The 23,480-nt window shown below is 34.9% G+C and overlaps 1 protein-coding gene across 1 annotated transcript; it reads right to left on the reverse strand.

Annotated features, from left to right (window-relative positions):
- Positions 1 to 2,964: 2,964 nt before the first annotated feature.
- Positions 2,965 to 23,478, reverse strand: LOC129003875 (MAPK regulated corepressor interacting protein 2-like). The gene is made up of 6 exons (XM_054432204.1): positions 23,240 to 23,478; positions 20,028 to 20,130; positions 14,111 to 14,211; positions 12,453 to 12,539; positions 8,512 to 8,562; positions 2,965 to 5,626 (listed from the first exon to the last, which is right to left on the reverse strand). The coding sequence occupies exons 1-6, from the start codon at positions 23,289 to 23,291 to the stop codon at positions 5,553 to 5,555; spliced, it is 468 nt and encodes a 155-aa protein (XP_054288179.1). The 5' UTR covers positions 23,292 to 23,478; the 3' UTR covers positions 2,965 to 5,552.
- Between the last annotated feature and the right edge of the window lie 2 nt (positions 23,479 to 23,480).

Consider the following 23,480-nt stretch of genomic DNA (forward strand, 5'->3'; position numbering starts at 1 on the left):
AAAATTAATGATAAAACCAAATAGTCATTGTATATTGGTCAACATAAAATACATCACTGTTAGGTAGCCTAGACAAAAAATTTGAATTCATGCAGCAATAATGTAAATTAATGTAAGCATTATTGTTCCAAAGCTGATCATGAAGCTGGTTAAATTGGCTTGTTATATTAAGAGTCAGACGTTTTGGGTGGTTGAAAACATATTTTCACCACACTATGTTGTTTTTGGCTGTATTACATACGTTAATTGGTGGCTGAAAGTTACGTTTTGCTGGCCATGCCAGCTGGCGCCAATTTGGGGACCGAGCAGGTTTTTACAGGCCGGGGCCGCAAAATCAGCTGTCCGCTTACTTAATTAAAACATGAATGCGTTTTAAATACACAATCAAAATGCATAGCATTGCAATATAGAATTGTGTTATTGTCACCGTTGCCTAGCAACTATTTATTTATATTTTTGCTGATTCCTCAAATTATTTCTTCACATAACCTTAAAGATGTAGTTGTTGACGATCAGTGTGCATTATTATAGTGGTGAATAGTGGTAATAGGGTATAGTGTGGTGAAAAATAGCGTTCGTACCACGGACCGAAATGGTTTTGCAGCTCTCGATCGATTTAAGTTCTCGACTTCGTCTCGAACTTAAAAACTATCTCGAGCCGGCAAAACCCAATTTTCGGCCCTAGGTACGAAATATACTATTTCACTACACTGCTGTGAAATGACCTGTTTTCATTACATGTTTTTCACCTGTGAAAATCTATCATTACATTGTTTACTACGGCATAAGAATGTTTTCTATGGGAAACTAACGTTTACTATTTTTTTTTTAATTTTGCCGACATAAATAAACAAATATTTGTTGTTGTTTTATCAACTGTTTCAATTTTCAACAACTAAAGACAATATTAACTTTAATTTGAAGGCATAACCTAAAAATGCTATGAGTTTTATGTAATGAACTAAATAATCATTCTTTGTAGTGTAGTGAAAAGTAACGTTCAAAACATTAGTGAAAGTGGCTCTATACATATTCTCGACCATTTAAAGTTCTCGATAAATCTCGCAATTCAAACATGTAATGACCATAATGACTCACTTTCTACAGTTGTTATGAAATAAACTATTAAATATGTTATTTTAGTCTTGCAGAATAAGGGGATAGCAGCTAGCTTACCTTAGAAAAAGTGCAGGTAAAATGTTGTCAATAAGACACACAAACACAATATTTCGTCCCCTGGGGGACTTTGTCAATTGTAGTCAGTTGACAAAATAGTTACTGTCATGGCTGTTGCCACCTATGCAGTGATTCCACTTTCACTAGTTTTACCTTCAACTATGAACAAAAATATATATTCTATGCCTGATATGCATTTAACTTGCTGTTCTGGAAAGGTTTATCTAAGGTTGGGGTTAGTTCTGGAGTTAGTTATTACATACTGGAATTCCGATTTACAGCTTCTTACCATGGAGAGGTTGCAATTATCCTTTGGAAATGATTTTATGACTTACTAGCAGAGTACCCGCCCTTCGTACGGGGTTGGAATATAAATATAAAATGCTTATTGCAGTTATACTCAAGCTTTGCGTTTGCAATAAGGGAGGACACAGTTTGATAACATTTGCTTTTTTAAATTTACAGTATTCTATAGTATTACACATCTACCGTAGCCATAATGTTCTACCACTTCACCTAAACAATAGAGAAAAATAAATTATCAACAATTTGCAAAATATCACAAATAATATTAGTAATCACAAATTATTCATGAAATGAAAAACATAAACATTACTTTAAACAATCCTACTTTGACAGTTTTCATTGCGAATCACAGTTTTTTGTTGCTGCTTAGTTCAAATTAGCTGTTTTCATAAATGCAAAAAAATATAGTGCTGCACCCTGTTGGTAAATCTTATAACTTTTTAATGCTTTAAAAAAATGCTTCCACATCATAGAACCAACTTTGTTTAGTTGAAACAGCTGACTAAATTCTTTAATTCCCTTTAAATATGAATACTCATAAGGTTAACATGGGGAATTACAGAGCCACTGGGGCGGAGCCCGAAAGGATTTTTGAGATAAGAATATGCCTATATGTTAATCGGGAATGTAAGCTATCATCATGCCAAATTTCAGCCCAATCCGTCCAGTGGTTTATGCGTGATTGAACTTCAAACACATAAACAAACAAACAAACACACAAACTTTCACATTTATAATATTAGTAAGGTATGGTGAAGCAACCATCAAAGTTCAAACAGTGCTGACTCTTTGTGTATGAAATTTTGTATACATTAGGATATGAACTTTTGTATATAGTAGGATGTAATTTACAACATAGTGACCTCTGAAGATGCCACACCTCCTGGTGAAATGCGCATAAGGAAAATACTGGAACACTTCAAGAACTAAAGGCAACTACGAAAATGTATGTACTTGGTGAATTTATGTACTTGAAATTGTTTGCAAATTAGCGTGACATTATGTATAATGAACAACTTTTCCATATCTTTTATTATATTTACAACTATAACTTGAGAATATAAAATCAAAATGTAATATAACAAAATAGATGGTAAAAAACACACATTTTTATTTGCAGCTATGTATTTCCAACTACACAAAAATAATGGAATACCCTTTTTCATTGGTAACAGATAATGCTTTGGTTTTTGTATTAAACATATCAAGTATACAGTATAACCTTGACAACAAACCTTTCAAGGGGATTAATGATCAAATAACACTAGACTTGTAATCAAGATTTACTTCTTATTGAAGTTAGCGATTAACATGTAATTAAGGGTAATATAAAATCAAGGGTATTTAAAATTGCCATTTGATTGAGGTTCCAATGTATTTTACTTTGATCTATACAAAAATAAAACCATTGCCATAATATAGTTTTAGATAGGGTTGCTTAGTATGTTGGATTAAACAGTGACTGAAATAAAAACTTTGAGGTAGCCATTCAACTTTTAATAACAAAAAAGTAGGTGTTGTTAACAATGTTTTAACAGAATTTTTTAAAGAAATAAATATTTTTTATTGCACAAATATATTTACTTCTTACGCTTAAAGGTAGAGAAATGATTAAAATTCAAGATTTAATACCTTGAGTAATATGGGTTTGTGTATTTATTGTGCTTGTATTTCAATTTGCACAGATTTTCTGCAGTACCTTAAAAATACCTTAAAAAGAGTCCTACCTTATTCAAAATTAACAAGTCATTTCATAAAGTTATGGCAATTACAACAATAATAGACTAGCATAAAAAATCAACAGTAAAGAGCAAAAACCTGATAACATAATCATTCTTTATAACGTCACAAAAAATATTGAAAATGTTTCTTTGGAGACAAGCAGTAATCTGCAGTACAACTTTGGAAGTCTGATCACAATTGTAAATTAATATTTCTTGTAACTAAAGCATTTTAGCATGCATAAATCAACTACGAAAGACTACACCAAAACTGGCTCTTGCGTACAAGGCGTTTTGGAGGATCGACTACGAATGGACAAGACTCAACTGTCTCGTCCGGTTATACTACTACAGCCCGCCACGTCGACAGGCCATTCAGTCTACGGCGCGCTCCGCAACGTAATATAAACGGGCACCTCTTACAACTAGTTACAAAATCATAACAGAACTATGACTTAACTTGGCAAGTCTTATTACAAAATTGGATAACGACACTTATAATTATCAACACTATTTCTCGACTACTGTAATTGGAATCACTTAACTTGGTAAAACTCCGATCCATGGCACCCAAAATCATAACTCGCACATCCACCCCCAAAAAACCCTATATACTTACAGAATACCAGAAACCTAATCCAGCACACCTTTGACAAATACTTGGCTATGATAGTTTCTAACCATTCTTCAATAAGTTTTACAATTAAATTGTTATCTCAAACACCATGTAATTTAAAACAAGATTGTTAGTCCCACTTTCACAGTCATACAAAATAACATAAAAGTATGTTTGTACTAACAAGCTGGCCTCTAAACACCTTTTAGGCCTAGGCAGTTCTAATGTGATATCCAATTTACCGTTCTGATTTGTTTGGGTTTAGATACAGGAGAAAAACAAACCAATTACTAAAATTAGTTAATAGCATATACAACTAGGATGTTGTACTATAACCTAATAGGTTTAGTTTCCCACACAAGACTGAAAAAAATATTCAGCCGTGTAAAATGTTGTAGGTACAAAAACTTTGTTTAGCCTTTAAAAAAGGTTGTATTGGCGTTAAAGAAATTGCTAGATAACTTATAGAAAAGATTGTAAAACAATTATTACCATACTGTAATGTGTTTTCTGAGGTAATTAAATTATGTTTTACATAAAAACATATAGTATGGTCTCTATATAGGCCTTTTATCTATCACCATAAATGTCACATTAAAAGGAAATAGTTTCTTGTAAATACTATCAATTAACATAAATTTAACTTAAACTAGAGTTAAATTGTAAATGGATTTAACAAAACTAACAATAACATTTAACAACCATTATGCATAGTAAATACACATTTAATAACAATCAGAGGTCAGGTCAGACTTGGTCTTCGTATCATGTATTGAAAACAAGAAATTTTATCACAGTCAATATGACTGGTCATTAGTTATAATATTTTTTAAATTAAAAAATTGGTCCAAGAGTAAAAATATTAGTTTTTTACCACAGCAAATTTGTTGTGAATTGAGAATAAGTTACAGTGAATTTGACCACAGTGTAACTTCTGAATCAAAGCCACTCTTGATATAGAAACAGAACCAATAGTTTTGCAACTAAAATACATTGTTTAGTCAACATTAATAATTATAAAACGAAGATTTCCAACTGACCCAAGACATAACAACAACAAACTAATGATGACGAGATTTATATTTTACCTAAATAGAATTAACTATTTGAACAAGCAACAATCAAGATAGGCAAAAATTGCACAACAACTCAAAGTTGTTGAAAGTTGAGTTGAAGAAAAATATGCAATGAATGGGCAACCCTTTGATCTGATATATATTTAGAAAAGTTTCACAAATAACCAAACACCCTCCAAAAAGAAATATGATTTAAGTTTTGTCCCTCAATTATAGGCATAGAAAATCTACTCCACTTTGGCATTTTATGTACTGTAAGATCTCAATCCACCAGTATTGTAATGTAACCCAAACACAACAAATGTGAATACTGGTGCATTAAGCTCCGACTGATTCCTTTAGGATATAACACTCAAAGTGCCGAAGTGGAAACACTTAGATATTTCATTTCAAAATGGAGACTACAGGACATCAGATAATCATGAAAGATTAAGAAAAATAACAATGCCTTATGTCTTAAAGAACGATGAACAGATAACAAAGAATCCCCGGTATTTACAAAATAGGCTATTTACATATTCACATCTACGCCTAGGAACTATCGAGGCCAGAGCCCTTTACATATATACAGTGTATTTACAGAGCTAAGCCTCGCTGAGACTCACTAGGAAGGAGAATCGTTCAGTAGAGTGTTCACTGAGCGAGTCTGTGTTGCTCTCAGGGGATGGACTTGGTGATTGTGTTGAACAACCTCTTGCCCCACCAAGACTCCAGGTCAAAAGGCTTGAAGTCTATAAGAATGAACATTTATTAACTGCATAACCAAGTAAACACTGCTAATCTGGTATCATTCAGAGGAACTCATAAACACAAACACATTGAAATATTTCAGGCTTGTTTGACGAAATTTGGACCCATTCAGCAGAATTTTTGTGCAATCATTCAAGTTTGGACAGTTTCAAATAATGGCCTGATAACTATTACAATCCTTTTACTGTCTACTCTAGAATTATTACGATCATACCTATTCAATGGATAGCAGCACACAATAGTAATAAACAAATCAATAAAATATTATTCTAACTGAGCCAGCTTTACATATGGTGTTCCACAAGGTTCCATACTTGGACCTTTATTATTTATTATATTGATTAATGACTTGCCTAATTGCCTTTCCACAAATTCCTGTACTTTCACTTTGTATGTCAATGACACAACTGCTCTTTAGAAAGAAGAACACTAAGTGAACTTAAATTAACTATTGACAGCACAATTAAAAAATTAATGAGTGGTTTGAGAGCCATGGTGTGAAATTGAATTAATGTAAAACTAACATTCTTCAATTTAAGCTCAGAAATAGGGTTTCAGATCCCACAATCAGTAATACAAAAATTGTAAAGTTTGTGTTTAGGTCTAAATTTAGACTCAAAATTAAGTTGGTCCAATCACATTCATCATCTAAATAAAAAATTAAGGTCAACAAGGTATTCATTGAGTGTACTATCCAAAGTCACACCATTCCATTCCATTCTGTTTGTGTCGAATGAGCCAAAGCCCCTCAACTGCAACCCAGTAACCTATAATTAAACATACCCGGGCCCCATGGTGTGGGCCGGAGCATACGCACCAACCTTAGTCACACCATGGGTGGATGACTTAAGGTCATCAGGCTCACCGGCTGCCGAAGCAACCCTTCGGAAAGAGGGTTGCCCCTCAATCCTAACCAGGGATACCGGTTACTTGGTCTTACGTCCCTCCAACTGGGTTCCCCCAGGGCCGAAAACCCCGACAGACCATGATGGAGTCCATGGACGCAACATAGTGCAAGCGACACTCGGGACCTGATCGGGATCTAATCCCTGACAGGCCATAACCTGCCATCAAAGCCAGAAGGAAGGGGACCGTCAGCGAAATCCAAACCCCTATTTACACCACTACCCGATCGAGGCCATCCCATTCACTGGGAAACCAGGGATAACTAGGGCAATAGATCCCCAGATACCCCCAGCCGGCTTGATGCCAGCATCCGATCTGCTTCGTTTGCCCATCTAACCCAACATCACTGCCGGGCCATCAGGGTTTCCCAAAAGGAGGCAGGTATAGAAGTGGGACCCACCCGGATGAACCTATCCACCAAAGGTGGCGACACCCTTAACTCAATTGAGGATCCATGGAGAACCCCCCACACTCTAGATAACCATACCTTCCGGGCTCAGAGACAGGGATTGGCTGATGGAGTGCGCCCAGCCGTTGCCCTCACACTGCGGAAAGTTCCGTTCCCCTAGAGTGTCCCCGTGAGCTTACGGGTACTCCCCCGATTTCACCTCCAGGAAAGGCTACTTCCAAAGTCAAGGATTTGCCACACAGAATGTTGGTCGCACAAAGCAAGCAGGCCGAAGCCCATAGAACCATAGTCACAGGTAGATGGGAGATTGATGGCGCACTTCCACCTCTCCGAGAGCTAAACACCCCCCCCACCAACCTGGATGGAGGAATGTCACTGGAGGCTCCCCCTAAGGGGCTGGCGCTACCCAGACGTCCATGACTATGGCCTACTTGAAATGCCGATTCCAACACCGAACAGTTACCTCCCCTTTGGGGGCTTGGCAATTGCCCGTCTTTCACCTCCCAGGAAGAGGCTACTTCCAGAGCCGAGGATATGCCTCACAAAATGTCAGTCGTACACAACAGGCAGGGCAAGCCCATAGAACCACAGCCACAGGTAGGTGAGAGAATTACACTCTGAGAGCTAAACACCCCACCATCCTGGATGGAGGAATGTCACTGGGGGCTCCCCTGAGGGCTGGCGATCCCAGTCGTCCATAGCTGTGGCCTTACCTGAAGTGCCGGTTCCAACACCGGGCAGTTACCTCCCTTCTGGGGGCCCAAAGTCACACCGATAAAGTTTGCTTGACGGTTTATCATGCATATGTCTACTCTTTGTTTGTTTATGGCGTTACTCTATGGGGTAACTATGTAAAGGCCAAGAAAGTGTTCACTTGCCAAAAGTCTATTCTCAGAACTATTTTTCACCAGAAGTCTAAAACCAGCTGTAAACCTTTTTCCAAAAACATAAGGATGTTCATGCAAATCCTTTCTTTTATGAAAAATATAAAATAAATAAATCATAACTATCAAACGAGAAATAATAACAAAAATGTTCAATATCCTAAACACTGTCACACAAATTTTGAAACTAGACCTCTTTACATGAAATCATTTACCTAATTCATACAGAACTTTATCAAAATCAAATTTTACATGTAAGTTGAAAGAGACTTTGAGCCTGAGAGCATATTTACAAAATTCATACTTTTTTTTAAGATAAATTTTAATGATTTTTCACTCTTATTAGGAGGGTATAATAAAGATTAAGGAACCTAGATATAAATTAAGATTAAGGAACCTAGATATAAATTAGCCATGTACCAGCTTGGGAATTATTTTTGTAATTAGTGTATTCAGGCATTATGTACAATAAAGCTTTGTCTATTGTCTATTTCAGCAGTACACATGCTATCTAAACAGCGTTTATTACTGGCACTTAGTACTCAGACATACTCTCGGTAATTTGGCAATTAATTGTTTTCAATATTTTTTGTTGAATAAATTTAAATTCCTCAAAAGCCTCTTAGATGAATTCCAATGTTAGATTTTAAATTTTAGTCAAATTTACCTTGAAGGTGATGGTTGGGTTCATTCTCCTTGTAGTATACTATTGAAGGACCTGAAAATGACAATGAAAATCAAGATTTAGAAAACATTTGAGTAGAGAATATAATGATTCATTTCCTGATAAACTTTGTTGTATGATTAAAAAGCTTATGTCGTGTTTTGAGTTATTTATATGGTGATTATTTATAATTTGACAAAATATAATATTGAAACACATGTTAATTATTGATTAATAAAGATTTGATTTGAACATGACTTTGTATGAAACTAGGTGTACAATGCTGTCGTCTGCTTGCAATATTGAGCGGAGCTAGCATATTAATCCAATATTTTCTAAATTCAATGCTACATCTGTTTCTCGTAAATGAGATATATAAACTTGCAGTATCCAATGTCAATGGTATATTTGGTATACCAGTATCCTAAATCAATGGTACCCCTGCTTCACATTAATGAAAAATCTACTTGCAGTATCCGAAGTCAATGGTAGGCTGACTTCTGGTTCACCTAAATGGAATGTCTATTTGCAGTATTCAAAGACAATGCCGGGTTCACGTAAACGAATCGTTTAATTGCGGTATCCTAAAGTCAATGGTTGATTTGATTCACATAAATAGAGTGCCTATTTGCAGTATCCAAAGTCAATGGTATGCCTATATTTGGTTTAAATAAATGGAAAGGCTATTGGGAGTATTTAAAGTCAATCTGGAGCATCAGCCTAATTCTGGCGACCCTAATTATTGGCTATTCATTTTGTGGTAAATTATGCTCAATGATATTAATATTAATCTGATTGTTCTTCCTTTTTTTTGTACCGTATTTCTAATTTGATATTTTGGATGATTCGTTGACTAACATATGTTGCGACTCTTCTTTACCCTTTTATTGTTATCTTGAAAATAATATCATGGCGACCAATTAACCCATAAGGCCCGTGTAATTACTAAAAGTTGAAATTTACGTAGGGAAAATGTACCATTTCAGATTTATACCTTCCCATGGTTGGTTACTATGACTGTACTAAATTTTGTGCAGATCGCTTAAGCCATTCAGGAGGAGTATTTGTAAAACAAAAGCAGGAGTGTAGTATAAGAGCTTTGCTTCGCTCCGATCAATTAATATGTTTGTGATCAATTACAATTCGGAATATATTTTACTGAAGTATGGCTGCAAAAGAAAATCTTACTTGTCTTTATCTCCAAATTGTTAAAATATATGAGAATTGTTTAGACATACATAGGTTTATTTAACTCTAAAGTCACCATTGTAGTAACAGAATTGTATCAATAATAAACTACTGTAATATGATTGTCGTTACATTAGGTAACACCATAGACTAACCAACACAAGTAGACTTCTCATACCATTGTAAATTTTTAAGCTCGCTTTTTGTGTCTAGATCATGTCTGGTGACACTGATCGCTAGTGTCAACGAAATTTTGTTTCTATTATTTTAGGGTTAGTTTCAAGATTTGTGCTTTACTGTTTGGTTATACAGGGTGAATAAAAAGTCAAGACCCCCCCCCTCTAATATTTTTCCAAGTAAATATACAGAGATATCCTTTTGGTGGTCGTGCAAGCTTAGCTGGAAGTTTCATTTTATGATTTTGAAATTTTTGAGTGTCCCCCCAAAAGGGGGGATTTGGGGGGTAACTCAAATATTTTAAATGTAAACCCCCTTCAAGTGACACCTCATTTTAAAGTGTTTACAAAAACTTAAAGAATGGTGAAAACTAGAGGTCGCTATCTCTTCTCTATCCAAAATGGTAGCCCCTCAAATGTTGTAGAAAATCAATGGTAAAATTGGTTCGTAATGGTAATATTGGCTACCATTTTGGATAGAGAAGAGATAGCGAACTCTGGTTTTCACCATTCTTTAAGTTTTTGTAAACTCTTCAAAATGAGGTGTCACTTGATGGGGGTTTACATTGAAAAAATTTTAATTGCCCCCCAAATCCCCCCGGGGGGACACTCAAAAATTTTAAACGTAAACCCCCATTTTTTAATATTTTGTTTTTAAGTGTTTATAAAAACTTAAAGAATGGTGAAAACTAGAAGTCGCTATTTCTTTTCTAACCAAAATGGTAGCCAATATTACTATTACGAACCAATTTTACCATTGATTTTCTACAACATTTGACGGGCTACCGTTTTGGATAGAGAAGAGATAGCGACCTCTAGTTTTCACCATTCTTTAAGTTTTTGTAAACACTTCAAAATGAGGTGTCACTTGAAGGGGGTTTACATATAATATACTTGAGTTACCCCCCAAACCCCCCCTTTTGGGGGGACACTCAAAAATTTCAAATCATAAAATGAAACTTCCTGCTAAGATTGCACGACCACCAAAAGGATATCTCTGTATATTTAATGGGGAAAATATTAAAGGGGGGGTCTTGACTTTTTATTCACCCTGTATAACAAGGGAATGGGTTATTGTTTATAATTAGATTGTTTTATTTTGTTAAACGAGGTTTTAAATTACTGAAATAACAAGAAACAAATTTTAAACAAAACAAGGCCTCTACAACAGTATACCATCGGTCATAACTAACAAAAAAATTTGCTTCAGCTGTTCCATAAGGATGATAAATCTACTTAGGGAGTATGTTTTATCCATGGTAGGACTATGTTTTAATGGATTATTTGTTTGAAATAAATCTTGAAAATTTATTCAACTGCATTTTTTCCACATGGTTACTGCTACTGTGATTCAGGTTAAACAGGCTTTCAGCTAAATAATACCTGGAAAGGTTTTATGTAAGAGAAATGCTGCAAACTGGTTTAAGTGAATAACTGCACTGACTCCGATTAGTGTAAATATTTTAACAATTTGTTTCTGAGAAAAGTGTTGACTCAAAGTTAATTAGGCCTTAACAATGTAGAAAAACAATGACATAAGAACCAGTTCTAACAACAATGATAAAAGCTTAGGAAATGTAGAATCAAGCAGAACATTAATGAAATCCTTCAATAACAATACATTTGCACACACGTTTGGTTATAAAAATTGTGTCTCCTTGATCTATTTATGACTTAACAAACATTCCTAGCACAATGAAACTAAAAATAAACGGTATCAGCAAACTAACACAAACTTTCTCCCATAAGCTTGTAAACAACCTTTACCATGGGTAAGTGGTGCGAGTAACTATGATATTCTATAGGCATGAATCACAAAAGTTGCAATAACTTTTCAACCGTAATTGTAACAGAAATGGGAGGTTGCACTATTTTTGTTTAGAATTATAAGGACCATAACACATTAATTTTAATAAATCCGGCTTTTTTCCTAAAATCCTATATTTTGTTATTTTATGGGAAAATAACATAAGTTACAATAACTTAAAAACCGTAATTTGTTTCTTGCAATTTCACAGTCAAATCTATCCACTAGTTTTATTTAATATTATTGTATGACGCCATTGTAATTTCTTGACAAAACTGCAAATAAAGAATAATTTGATTTGATTTGACGATATGGCCTGATATCAACTAATTTCACTGAAACACTATTTACTTTAGCTAACATTAAATGTTTTATGTATAGAGGTTTTGAAAACCAACAACATTTTGTTATAACCTTACTTGAATCTATTGGTTTTTTATAAGAGGTTAGAGGCCTCTTTTTAACCTCACATGCCTCAAATGTCTGTGCAAGGAATGAATCTAGCAAAGTAAGTGGTGAGCCTGTACAGTAAAAGAATTAACTAAACAGTTTCAAGTGGCAGCATCAGAACACCCTTGGTTTTACAGTCTGTCATTGCTGACGACTCACTGATTCCAGATTTCAGAAAAATGCCTACAATTCAACAGAAACTGGACCCATATTTTAAAGTATCTGTTTATAGCACAGTTAACAGAGTTTCATAAATATGTTAGGGCTTAAAGTACATTTTTGAATCATATAACAACATATAACAAATAAAAATATCATCTCACTTGGCATATGTGATTCCCCATTAACTTGTTCAGATTGTGACGATTCTCCGTTCTCCTTATCACATTCCTTACAAACCGAACTCCATGCTGTGAAAAAATCACAGTTACAAGATCCAGTTTGAATTTAATATAAATCCTTTTGATGATTAAAATAAATATGACATAAAACTACACTGCTAAGAAAACCATATTATTATTATTGGTGTTAGAAACCATGTTAAGGCATAAAAAATAAATATGTGTAACTAAAAAGAAAAACAGTAAAAAATTAATGGCCCAGACACTTAATAAATTGATTATATACAGGAAACTAAAGATAAAAAATGAACTTTAGATAACAATATTGCAAAAAGATAACCCCAAACAACTACATTCTTCCTGTGACACTTATCTTTTGAATTACAGTCAAAGCAATTGTTTAACAAAGAAATATTACTTAACAGATAACAAGAGGCCAAGGTAGCCTAATAATCTATTGTCATATATTTATGCAGTTTTAAACCCTCACAAAAAAACAGAATTTTTCCTTTCAGTTGGCATGACACTTTTTCAAATTATTTTTTCAATCAAATATGATTCTTTTATAGAGTGAAAAATTCCAATCAAGCAAAAATATAAAATCTTTATAAGCCCTATGTTAAAATGATTTTCTTTTTTATTACTGTTTTATTCACAAATGGTTCCCAATTTGAGGAGTTGAAATTCTGGAACTAAAACCTACAAGGATGAATTAACTTCTCTTCCTTCACTCTAATTCTCTTCCCTCACACGCTATATAGGCGGCGAGTCTGTATGGATCACCGATCAGTGCTATATTCAAAACATTTTAATTGCTGTCTAGGTACATAGAACCTTAGGGAGCTATATAAGGCTATGACCCCTACTTTCCTTCCTCAACCATTCCTATAACTCCCTCTCCCCACAGACAATTATTTGTGATATTACACAACAAAAGCCAATAAATTAATGTACAGCATCATTATTTCTTTCAAAATTGTTTAAAAGTTTGAAATTAATGCATCTTTCTTAAATGAGGTCCTGCAATCTCCTTCAAATACAGTAGACTCCCTCTTATCCGGGACCGAGGCCAGTCCAGATAACGGGTTTTCCAGTTAAACCGACGTCCATAAAAACTCGTTAAAACGGACTGTTTACTGCGATATTCGACTTAAATTTAGGAGAGCATTGTATTTAGACACGTGATCAATGGTCTCAAATCTTTCCCACGAGAACAGTCGTTTCAGTACTGCCCACTTCCTGCCGATCTAGTCTGGTTAAACCAATGTGCTGATAAAAATTGTCCGGTTAAAGAGTTGTCATTTCCGCCGAGTGAAGTCCAGTTAAACTGATGTCCGGTTAAAAGGTGTCCGATTAGAGGGAGTCTACTGTAGAACAATAGGCCTAGTGCCAACCAAATCTTAACAATATAAACAACAATGCAATTTTGTAAATCATTAAACTTGTGTTTCATGAAAGGTGAAATTTTGTATTGATTGATAAACACTTCTTTTTGCAATATTACGTTTGGCTTTTGAATTAGGAATTGTTTCACAATTAATTAATAAGTATTTAATTAAAACAATTAATATCATCAACTAATGTTAAGTTACTACTGACTGCATAAGTTACATGATATGAGGATGCATGACCTTACTCACATTCATGAATGAATTTAATGATCTCTTCATGTTGGGGGCTTATTGCCTCTTGTTGTGCCCTCATTCCATTTGATTTTTTGTGGAACACTGGTTTATCGATTCTGTAATAAACATACATTGAATCACAAAACAAATACTTCGATGTAGGTATCTAAAAACTTACACATATACCAGTCACAGTTTTGGAGGCTAGCATAATGAAACATAATTATTGATAGAATAATTTAATGAAGCAAGACAATGGGTAGTTTAGGTACCACGTATCAACCTATTAAAGGGTTCCACCCGCCGGCTGTTCACCACGTAAACATGGTCCTATAAAAAAAGAACCTTGTGGCATTATTAAAGTGTTTATCGAGTTAAAATAAACTGTAAAATATTCACTATGCACTGGATGAACTGAAACTGCGTAATTGTTTCTTTGACCCTTTAGGTGCTATGGAACAATTTATCGTTCCTCATCTTATTCCCGAAAAGTGCTAAGGAACACATTGTTGTTCAGAACTTTTTTTATTGTAGCGCTGTTGTTTTAAATATTGAAACGCAAGTTGCATTAAATTCAAGGTAAATAAATACTTTTTCAGAATATAATATACATTTTGACATTTTATATAGTACAGTTTTGTCATATTTACAGCTTTGAAATACAGAGCGCCGTGGCCGCTGTGGCGTCTTTTGACTACTACGCTGTTGCACAATACAGCTGTTACTATTGTTTCTGTCTCAGTTCAGTTGTTGTTTGTGGTTATGTGAATTATTACTTTATGCTTTTTTGGAGTAAATTAAAATAAGTTATGAGTAATTTACGTTAAAATTCACCTGTCAGTGAAAACACGTTAGCAAGTTTTGCAAGAGAAGCCGGGCTAAACATCGATTTTGAAGAAAGTGGCAACAAAGGAAACAACTACGATGTTAATAGTTTGGCCTCTAGTCATTCTGTAGTTGATGACACTGACGAGGATCCTTCACACAACACTAACAGAACAACACTAACAGATGTTTGCCTTTGTTTCAAACCAGACTTGCAGCTCATCATGATAGTTCCGATTCTGAGGCAGATGAGCCTTTACAACCAACTAGGCCTATGTCAGCAAAAGGTTCAGGATCGAATACAAGAGGGTCTAGGGGCAATAGAGGGTCTAGGGGTAGTAGACGGCCTAGAGGAAATAGAGGTAGGGGTAGGAATGCCCCTATAAATACGCCTGGATAAAATTAATCTGAAAATGACGATAGTACCTCTTAAGATGAAAAAGAAGAAGGTAGTGACGAGCCTTATAACCATCGAATTCAGTTTGCAGAAATTTCTGGGCCCAAACATTGTCCTCCAGTAAACTCAAGGCCCCTTTCCTATTTTAGTTTGTTTTTTACTACCACCTTGCTCGAAACATTTGTTCGTGCAATTAATCAATATGCACAGGGCCGGCCCCAGGGGTGGGCGGACCAGGCGGTCGCCCAGGGCGGCGGAGCCGGGGTGGCCGCGGCGGAGCCGTGGCGGCAGAGCCAGGGCAACAAACAAATTTTAGGGAACAGTAAATTTTTAATACGAATAAAATAATAAATTCATTAAGTGAATGTGAAGAGTACAATTATCTATATTACAATTTACGCAAAGAACAAGCCTAAGAAGATAAACGGCAATTCAAACATCGATGTAAAATTATAATTTAAGCCCAAATATAAAAACCATCCACTCGGCTTGTGTATCGAACAACCGTCGCCACCACGTTACGACGTTACCCAGGACGAGTGACAGCGTCAACAATTAGGCGGGACAGTGGCATAGATACGTGGGGGGGGGATCAGGGGGATATATCCCCCCTTCAACGTATAATGGGTAAAAAAATTTAATAACATTTAAAAAATAATGTTTTAACGTATGCAATGAAATAGTGAACGTTTTTAATTTTACTTCTATTATTGTATTAAGCTTGTTTTTCGAAAGTATACTTTCAATATCAATAAATCGTAAATAAACTGCAATGCCAGTGAAAGTAGTATGGTTTTTACGCGCAAAACAGAGTACAGACACAAGTCACGGAAGGTCAACAGCCTTAGCCTATCCGCCCCTCCCCTACCACCACCACTTCACCTTTTACACCTACCTGAAATTAATCGTTTTAACATGAGCAATAAAATAGTTAATCAAATGTCAAGCCTATTGTACTAAGCTTGTTTGTTTAAACGTATACTTTCATTGTCGATGAATAAATGGTAACAGATAAACTACATGCCGGTAGCCGGTAGCAGTGGTGGGGTTGGATATTTGCGCGCCAAACAGACGTGAGTCACAGGACGTTCTGCGTTCAACCGCCCATCGACACCCTCCTCCTCTACCCCGTCACCCACACTACGCTTGATCTGTCGTCTGGTGTTAATTATTGTGCCAGTGTGTTTTTATGATTTTCGTATTCCGTGGTGTCTCATGAGTGTTATTTTATGTCAAAACAAAGTAAACTGATCGGGTTTTTCACCCCGAAAAGAAAGATTTGATGGCGTTAGCCGGTGTGGCAATGGAACAACGAAGTTAAGTGATTTTATTACTCGCCTTTGAAATAATTTTTTTTTAATAGGCCAAGTCCCTATACATATTAGCAAACTACATATTAATCAAAATATTCAGTGTTTAAGTGTTACAAAATTGCATAAAATTGTATTAAGTATTAACATCAGATTTCACTTCCTAAACGCTTAAAAATAGTGTTTAGAGAAGTTATTTTTCTAAAATTTTCCGGGGAAGGACCCGGACCCCCCTTACTTACAAACCCCCCGGGGGGCGGCAATCACCGATCTCGCCCAGGGCGGCAAAGTCCCTAGGACCGTGCCTGAATATGCAACAGACTTCATTGCAAGGGAGCAGCATGGATTGTCCCCATTCAGCCGTACAAGTAGATGGATAAATGTTACCGTTGTTGAGATGAAAGTCTTTTTAGCCATTATTATAAATATGGGACTAATACGTAAGCCCAGTATAATGAGTTACAGCTCGTGACATCTAAGCTGGCACTTGGCCGATCTTTCCTAGTAGCTAGTTCAAAAACATTAGGCCTATGTCTTGTCGTGCGGGTTGCGTCAACTGCCCTCGCGACTCACGTGAAGGCGCTGAAGTACACAATACACCTCAACCCCGTCAACCCCGTGAGGCAGCGGAAATGTTTGCAGTCCGGTCTTTTCCTTGCTTCCACCCTCCTCCCGCCTACACTGTCCGCACTAGGCCAAGTGCCAGCTTAGATGTCACGAGCTGTACTGGGATACTCAATTAGCTAGGCCACACCTTTTTTCAAAAATGATGCCCCGTGATAATTTTCAATTTATTTTAAAGTTTTTTCATATTGTGGATGTTTGTAGCTCACCTAAATTAGGGGAGCCTGGGTATGCATGACCCTTGTAGCAGGTTCCAGCTAGAGAGCACAGAATAGAAATAGAGGGGCTACGTATATCCAGCAAGCATTGAGGGAGTGTAGCCAATCCCCCACCACTTATACGGGCAAGTGGCGGCAACTGCTGCATATAGCGATAGATCACCTTTAGAGTAGACCTAAAATTACCAAATTTGGCACAACTACTATAAATTATTAGTGCTTCTCACTGACAGTAAGGTAGGAATATTAAAAATAATTTTATTGTAATTTTAACAGCCGTTAAAACCTAAAGAAATTATTAAATTATGAATTAGAACATAAAAAAGTAAGTGATCTAGATTTTTTAATTTTTTGGTCAGGAAAGTTTTGTCAGCGGCAAAGTTTGAGAGCTTGAGTTGAATCATAACATATATTTTTTGGAAAAATTAATGATGAATAGTTTGGAAATAAATCAGGTAGAAGAGGAAGCAAAATTTGGGACCCGCCGACGCTCGGGCGCTGCCTTGCGACTACACGTCTCTCACTACTACCATTGACTATATATACCTACAGGTATATATACTATATACTATATATACATAGGTATATATAGTCAATGCTACTACCCTACTACGCACACAGTGATTGATGCATTCAATATTCATTCTAATTTATACATTTATAATATAAGCACGGTAACATTTGTATACGTATACAAATGCTATTCACGTTAATTTAATTATTATTTTGTGTAATAATTAATAACTAAATGATGACTAAATCAGTCCTATATTGAACAATACATTGAAGCCTGTTTACAAACTGTTAATAAGGATATTAAAACAAATTTATTTTGTTGGGTTAAGTTTAACTTTGCTCAAACAACTACAAATCATGTATAAATGGCAATGACTAAACCAATTACACATAACAATAATACAATGTACATAATTTTTCACGGTAAATTACATTAATAATACTTTGAACATAAAACATTTGACAACAAAATGCTGTTCATAAATCTGTTCAAAAATACTTTTACTGTCCCAAAAATGGTGCAACGTTTGTTAGATGGTGCCTAAATCGACTTTCATGAAGGCTAACTTAAAAACAAAAATATGCTTTTGTGTTTGTTTTACTTTGCTCAAACAACTACAAATCAAGTGTAAATGGCAATAAATTAATTACACATTACAAAAACACGGGATTTGCACTCTAAGTTGATTTTGATATAAATAATATATTTATTTCATAAAATAGCTATTTTATCCGTGTTACTATTGTTTCGCGTACTTAATGACTATTATTAACCACAAAATCCAAACCAGAAAGTTGACTAAATCATCATTGTTGTGTAACTATATGAGCTTAGTTCTATATGTTTGAAAATATAACGATTAATGAACTTTCTATGATAGGCCTATTGCAATTTCTTTAAAGCTTGGTCCCATATAGTATTAGTTCATAAAATAAAAAACGACAATAATGGTTTTTTTTTAAATTATTTTTTTATATTTCAAATATAACACATGTACGAATATAAATAAACTGCATGCTTTTGAATGTTTTTTTCTGTACAGTACTCAATCTATATATATTAAAAATTGTGTTAAGATGCCAATGAAACAATTACACATTAAGAAAACCCATTAACCACGGTAAATTGGATATTTTACAAGTATTTTTACAACATAAACACGTTCACATAAATAATTTGGAAAATAAACTACATGCTTGGATTCCAACACTTGTTAATAATATAAAAATTTTGTTTTGTACCATCCCTGACTCCAGTTACATGCATCAGTCTATGAATGTTGCTTAGTTAGCAACTTGTAGCAACTCGCAGAGACTGCGGAACTAGGATGACTCATTGCTCTCCCCACCACTTATACGGGCAACGCCGATTTTCAGGTGGCTTCACTTCACTTGCCCGATGCCCTCTCTATTTCTATTCTATGCTCTCTGGTTCCAGCCAATAATTGATCACGCTAATAGACTGTTCAAGCTCTATTACTATCCTTCTCAGGCATTATCTGTAGACAAATCTCTGATGCACACTACAAACGTGTTTCCTTGACTCAATACCTCCCCAAAAAGAAGCACCACAAATGGGGAATTAAGTTGTGACCATTAAAAACATAAAAATAATGATTCAAAAATGGACGCCATTTTCCTAAAATGGCAGAAAATTTTAAAATAAGAAAACTATGTATTTTATGGGGTTTTTAGAATGTAGATGCAATTTTAAGACTTATTTACTCTTACTGTAGCTTTTTAACTGGTGGATTAAACAATTTTGGATCAAACGATCGGCAATATAAACGGTGGATCAAACGATTTTGGATCAAATGAAATACTCCCTTGAAAGAGGCCGAATCCTAAGACTCAACAACGAACTCAAAAGGCCTTTTACCATCTCCACCTTTGACAACAAAATCAAAGAAACCAGAAAACTCCAAATAAAAAAGATAAATACAAATTCTTCTTCTCCTATGTCTAGATTGTGCAGGATTACGTGCGCCAGGTTCGCTAGTAGTTCATAACTAAGTACCAAAGTAAAATATTAATTTACTCACCGTATCGTCCAATCATCTGGTGAGGAAGGCTCACTCTGACTTTCAACCCACTTTTTGGAGAAATCTCTTGAATTTTCTAACCTATCAAGGTTTTGGGATATACCTGGAATAAATCACACAATGGTTAGGTACACTCCTACCAAAATGGTAGTATTTCTACTGTTTTTTCTTAGACAGTGATCCTAAAATGAAAGCCATTTCAATGAAAATAAAGGAGGTTAAGGATTATGACACATTGTGTGATGATATGACAAAAATTTAAGAAAAGCCTAATACAGTCTTGTAAGAAGAGAATAAAACAGGTTTTTATTTATGGTTACTCGTTAGAACCTTAAATTAGGAAATTTTTATTATTTTTAACGGAATTTTCCCTAAAGTTGTAAAACGTGGTTTGAAGGCACTAGAGAACAGATTAACCCTAGCAGTGGCCAACAAGCGTAATACGCTCGTTCGCCGTGACGCCTAGAATGGCCACCAGCATAATACGATAGTATGGGCCGAAATTTGTTTAACCGTTAAAAAACTGCTTATAATCAACTCTGATATGAACAATATATATACCGGTATACCATTCGAAATATCACATTCTGAACTTTCATTTTATTATATAAACAAACCCTGTAGCAGGTACCTATATAAGAATGTCACAACGGTTGGAAATCAAATGAATTTTTGGCGCGGCACGACTTTTGCAGCTGACACTTGGGAACTGTCAAAACACGACTCGTTTGGCATTACCCTGCTTCGTGTAAATTTTCGTCTTGGGATGTTGCGGGTGGTACCACTGGATAGCCATTGATTTTATCTTCATTGTGGTATTGATATTTAGAAAAAAATATTGATTGCACACTATTGTACGATTTTATAAAAACAGCTGTTTTAGAAATTTATAACAAATGGCCATATACCAAGTACCAATACGCTAGTACGGAAAAACGAATTACATACAGTGCAAGTTATTATTACTAGTCATATAGGCCTAATATGTCATTTTGAAGAGAAAGAAATGTAGCTTGTGATAGTGGCAGCCCTGCGCTCAGGGTTATTTCCGTTTTCTCTCACTAAGACGACGAAAGTGCGTCACTACTGTCAAGGTCTCATACACCAAGTGCCTTGTATTTGCCATTGCGTGTTGTTGCCGGTGAGTTTTTGCTCTCGTTTTATCCGCGATTTATTACTAAATTCATTATTATTTTGTATCGTTAGAGAAATGTGTGTGTGTATACAACAGTAATCTTCATGCATTTTTTATTCATGAATATTTACTGAATAGTGTGAAATTGTGTTTATAAAAGGTTGTATTTTTCTTGCGGTTGTATTTTGAGGTTTTCCGTTTATTTTTTTATTATGTCCCCTAACACGTAAAAACAAAAATTGTAACCCAACGTGTTATAGATTTCTATGTAGGTAATTGAATACACTACAAAATTATTATGTAAGTTTGAAGTAAAAACATTTTGTACTAAAGTTTTATACTAAATACTATGATTTTTTTTCACAAAATCGCTAAAACACAAAAACATTATTTTATATTTATAAATAACAAATTATTTTTATCATAAACTTTATGACTTTTTTGGATTCCTTACTTAATTAGCTCTATACAAACATGTATATATCATTATTAGTATACACATATAACTTTTTAGAACACAAACTTATACTGTACGGTTTTCAATTTTTTTCGGTTCTCCGTTTGTTATTATGTTTTGCCCCAAAAACTTATAAAAAAAATATTTTCCTAACATGATATATAGGCCTATTTCTATGTAGGAAATTAGATTGTCTAAAAATTGTATATAATGAATTTCCCATAAAAAATCTGTAAACAATTTTTTAACATTTTTGGCTACTTTTGAAATTTCAAAAATAAAATTCTAATTTTTTTTATTTTATCACTTTACCGAAAAAATGCACTAGCCTATCTAAATCATTATTATATTGCTATTTCTAGATTATCCTGTTCTTTCCGAACAAAATGAATATGAGGTTGGGTAGGTTTACTTGTACAGTTGAATTTATACGAATATTCAAAAAAAGTTCTGCAAAATCGCCAAAATGGGTTGGCCATTCCCCACTAACATTGGCCACTGCTAGGGTTAACTGGCTGAGTAGCTGAGTGGTTATAGTGCTCGCCTAGTAATCAAAAGGTCGCCGGTTCGATCCTGAGAAAAGTCAGTAAGGCTTTTTGATGGTTCGAAACTGGACCCAGCTGTTCCTGATCATTGGGCTTTAAATAAATGATCCTGACTTATGAAACAGCTGATCTTAGTCAGTAACAAAACTACACAGGTCATCAAACACCATTCTACACTCATATTTGGGTTAAAATACGCACCTAGGTGGCGTCCCCATCTCAATGATTGATAATTGATAATTGATAGTTTGGCTTAACCAGATTAAAAGAAAACAATCATGAATAAGCTAAGTAAATTAGCATAGCCTATCCGTTCAGAAGAAAGAATGTTGATGCCCACAGCCATGTCTTCAAAAATGTATTAGCTAACTTAAGGAAGAAAATAAAGAAATATAGATCCTGCAAAGCTGACTACAGGACTTAAATATCTGAGGCATAAAAAAGGGACACGGGTACAGTTTCTTAACTGGGCTACGCTACTATCGATTGAAAATATCCATTTGATTAGTAGGCCCTAAACCTTCATTAGATTTTTTTTTATTCAGCAAGTTTGGTTATTAGGTTATAACAGTTTCATTTTATAATTGATATAGGCCTAGGCCTAGTTTTAAAAATTTGAATGAAGGTTTAGGAATCGAATCGATATATTCAAACGATAGATAGCGTAACCGAATGAAAATATTGATCGATATATCGAATGGTTAGTTCTAGGTAAGGTTAACCTCAAACGATATAAGTTATCGAATGAAACAATCGAGTAATCGATATTTTCATTTGGTTGTTTTTGCCAACAGATACGGAAGTCTACCCAATGGATGAAATACAAAATGTATTTTTGCCCAAAGAATAAAAAGCCAATGCTTATAGGCCTAATGAACCCTGCGACTTTACTACAGAATTTGGCCTAACCAAAATAAAGCCTGAAAGGAAATTAAGTACGGCGGCCATTGATAACCTTAGCCCTACAGCAGAGGAAGCGTTTAATTGTTATTTATTTATTATTGCAATTTATCAGTTCCTACATTCCAAATAAGTAGTTATTGTAGCTCATGCAAATATTAGTTATAGAACTTACCTCGACGGGTTTTGTGGACAATCTTACTCGGACCTTTGGAAACGGTGTACATTACGTAACAATTTATAAAAAATCACTGAAAACTATTTGAACTGTGAATTTAATTATTACAAATCGAGTTATTAATAAATTCTGAATTACTAACACCTGATAACCGGACGAATCGAATCGGTAATCAGTAATGATATTGATAATGGAAAGAAAAGGGCAGACGAAACTGAACTCATAGAAGAAACGAAGA

Source organism: Macrosteles quadrilineatus, unplaced genomic scaffold (genome assembly GCF_028750875.1).
Source record: "Macrosteles quadrilineatus isolate MER2022 unplaced genomic scaffold, UCM_ALF_1.0 Scaffold_9__3_contigs__length_116548681, whole genome shotgun sequence".
NCBI classification, from domain to species: Eukaryota; Metazoa; Arthropoda; class Insecta; order Hemiptera; family Cicadellidae; genus Macrosteles; species Macrosteles quadrilineatus.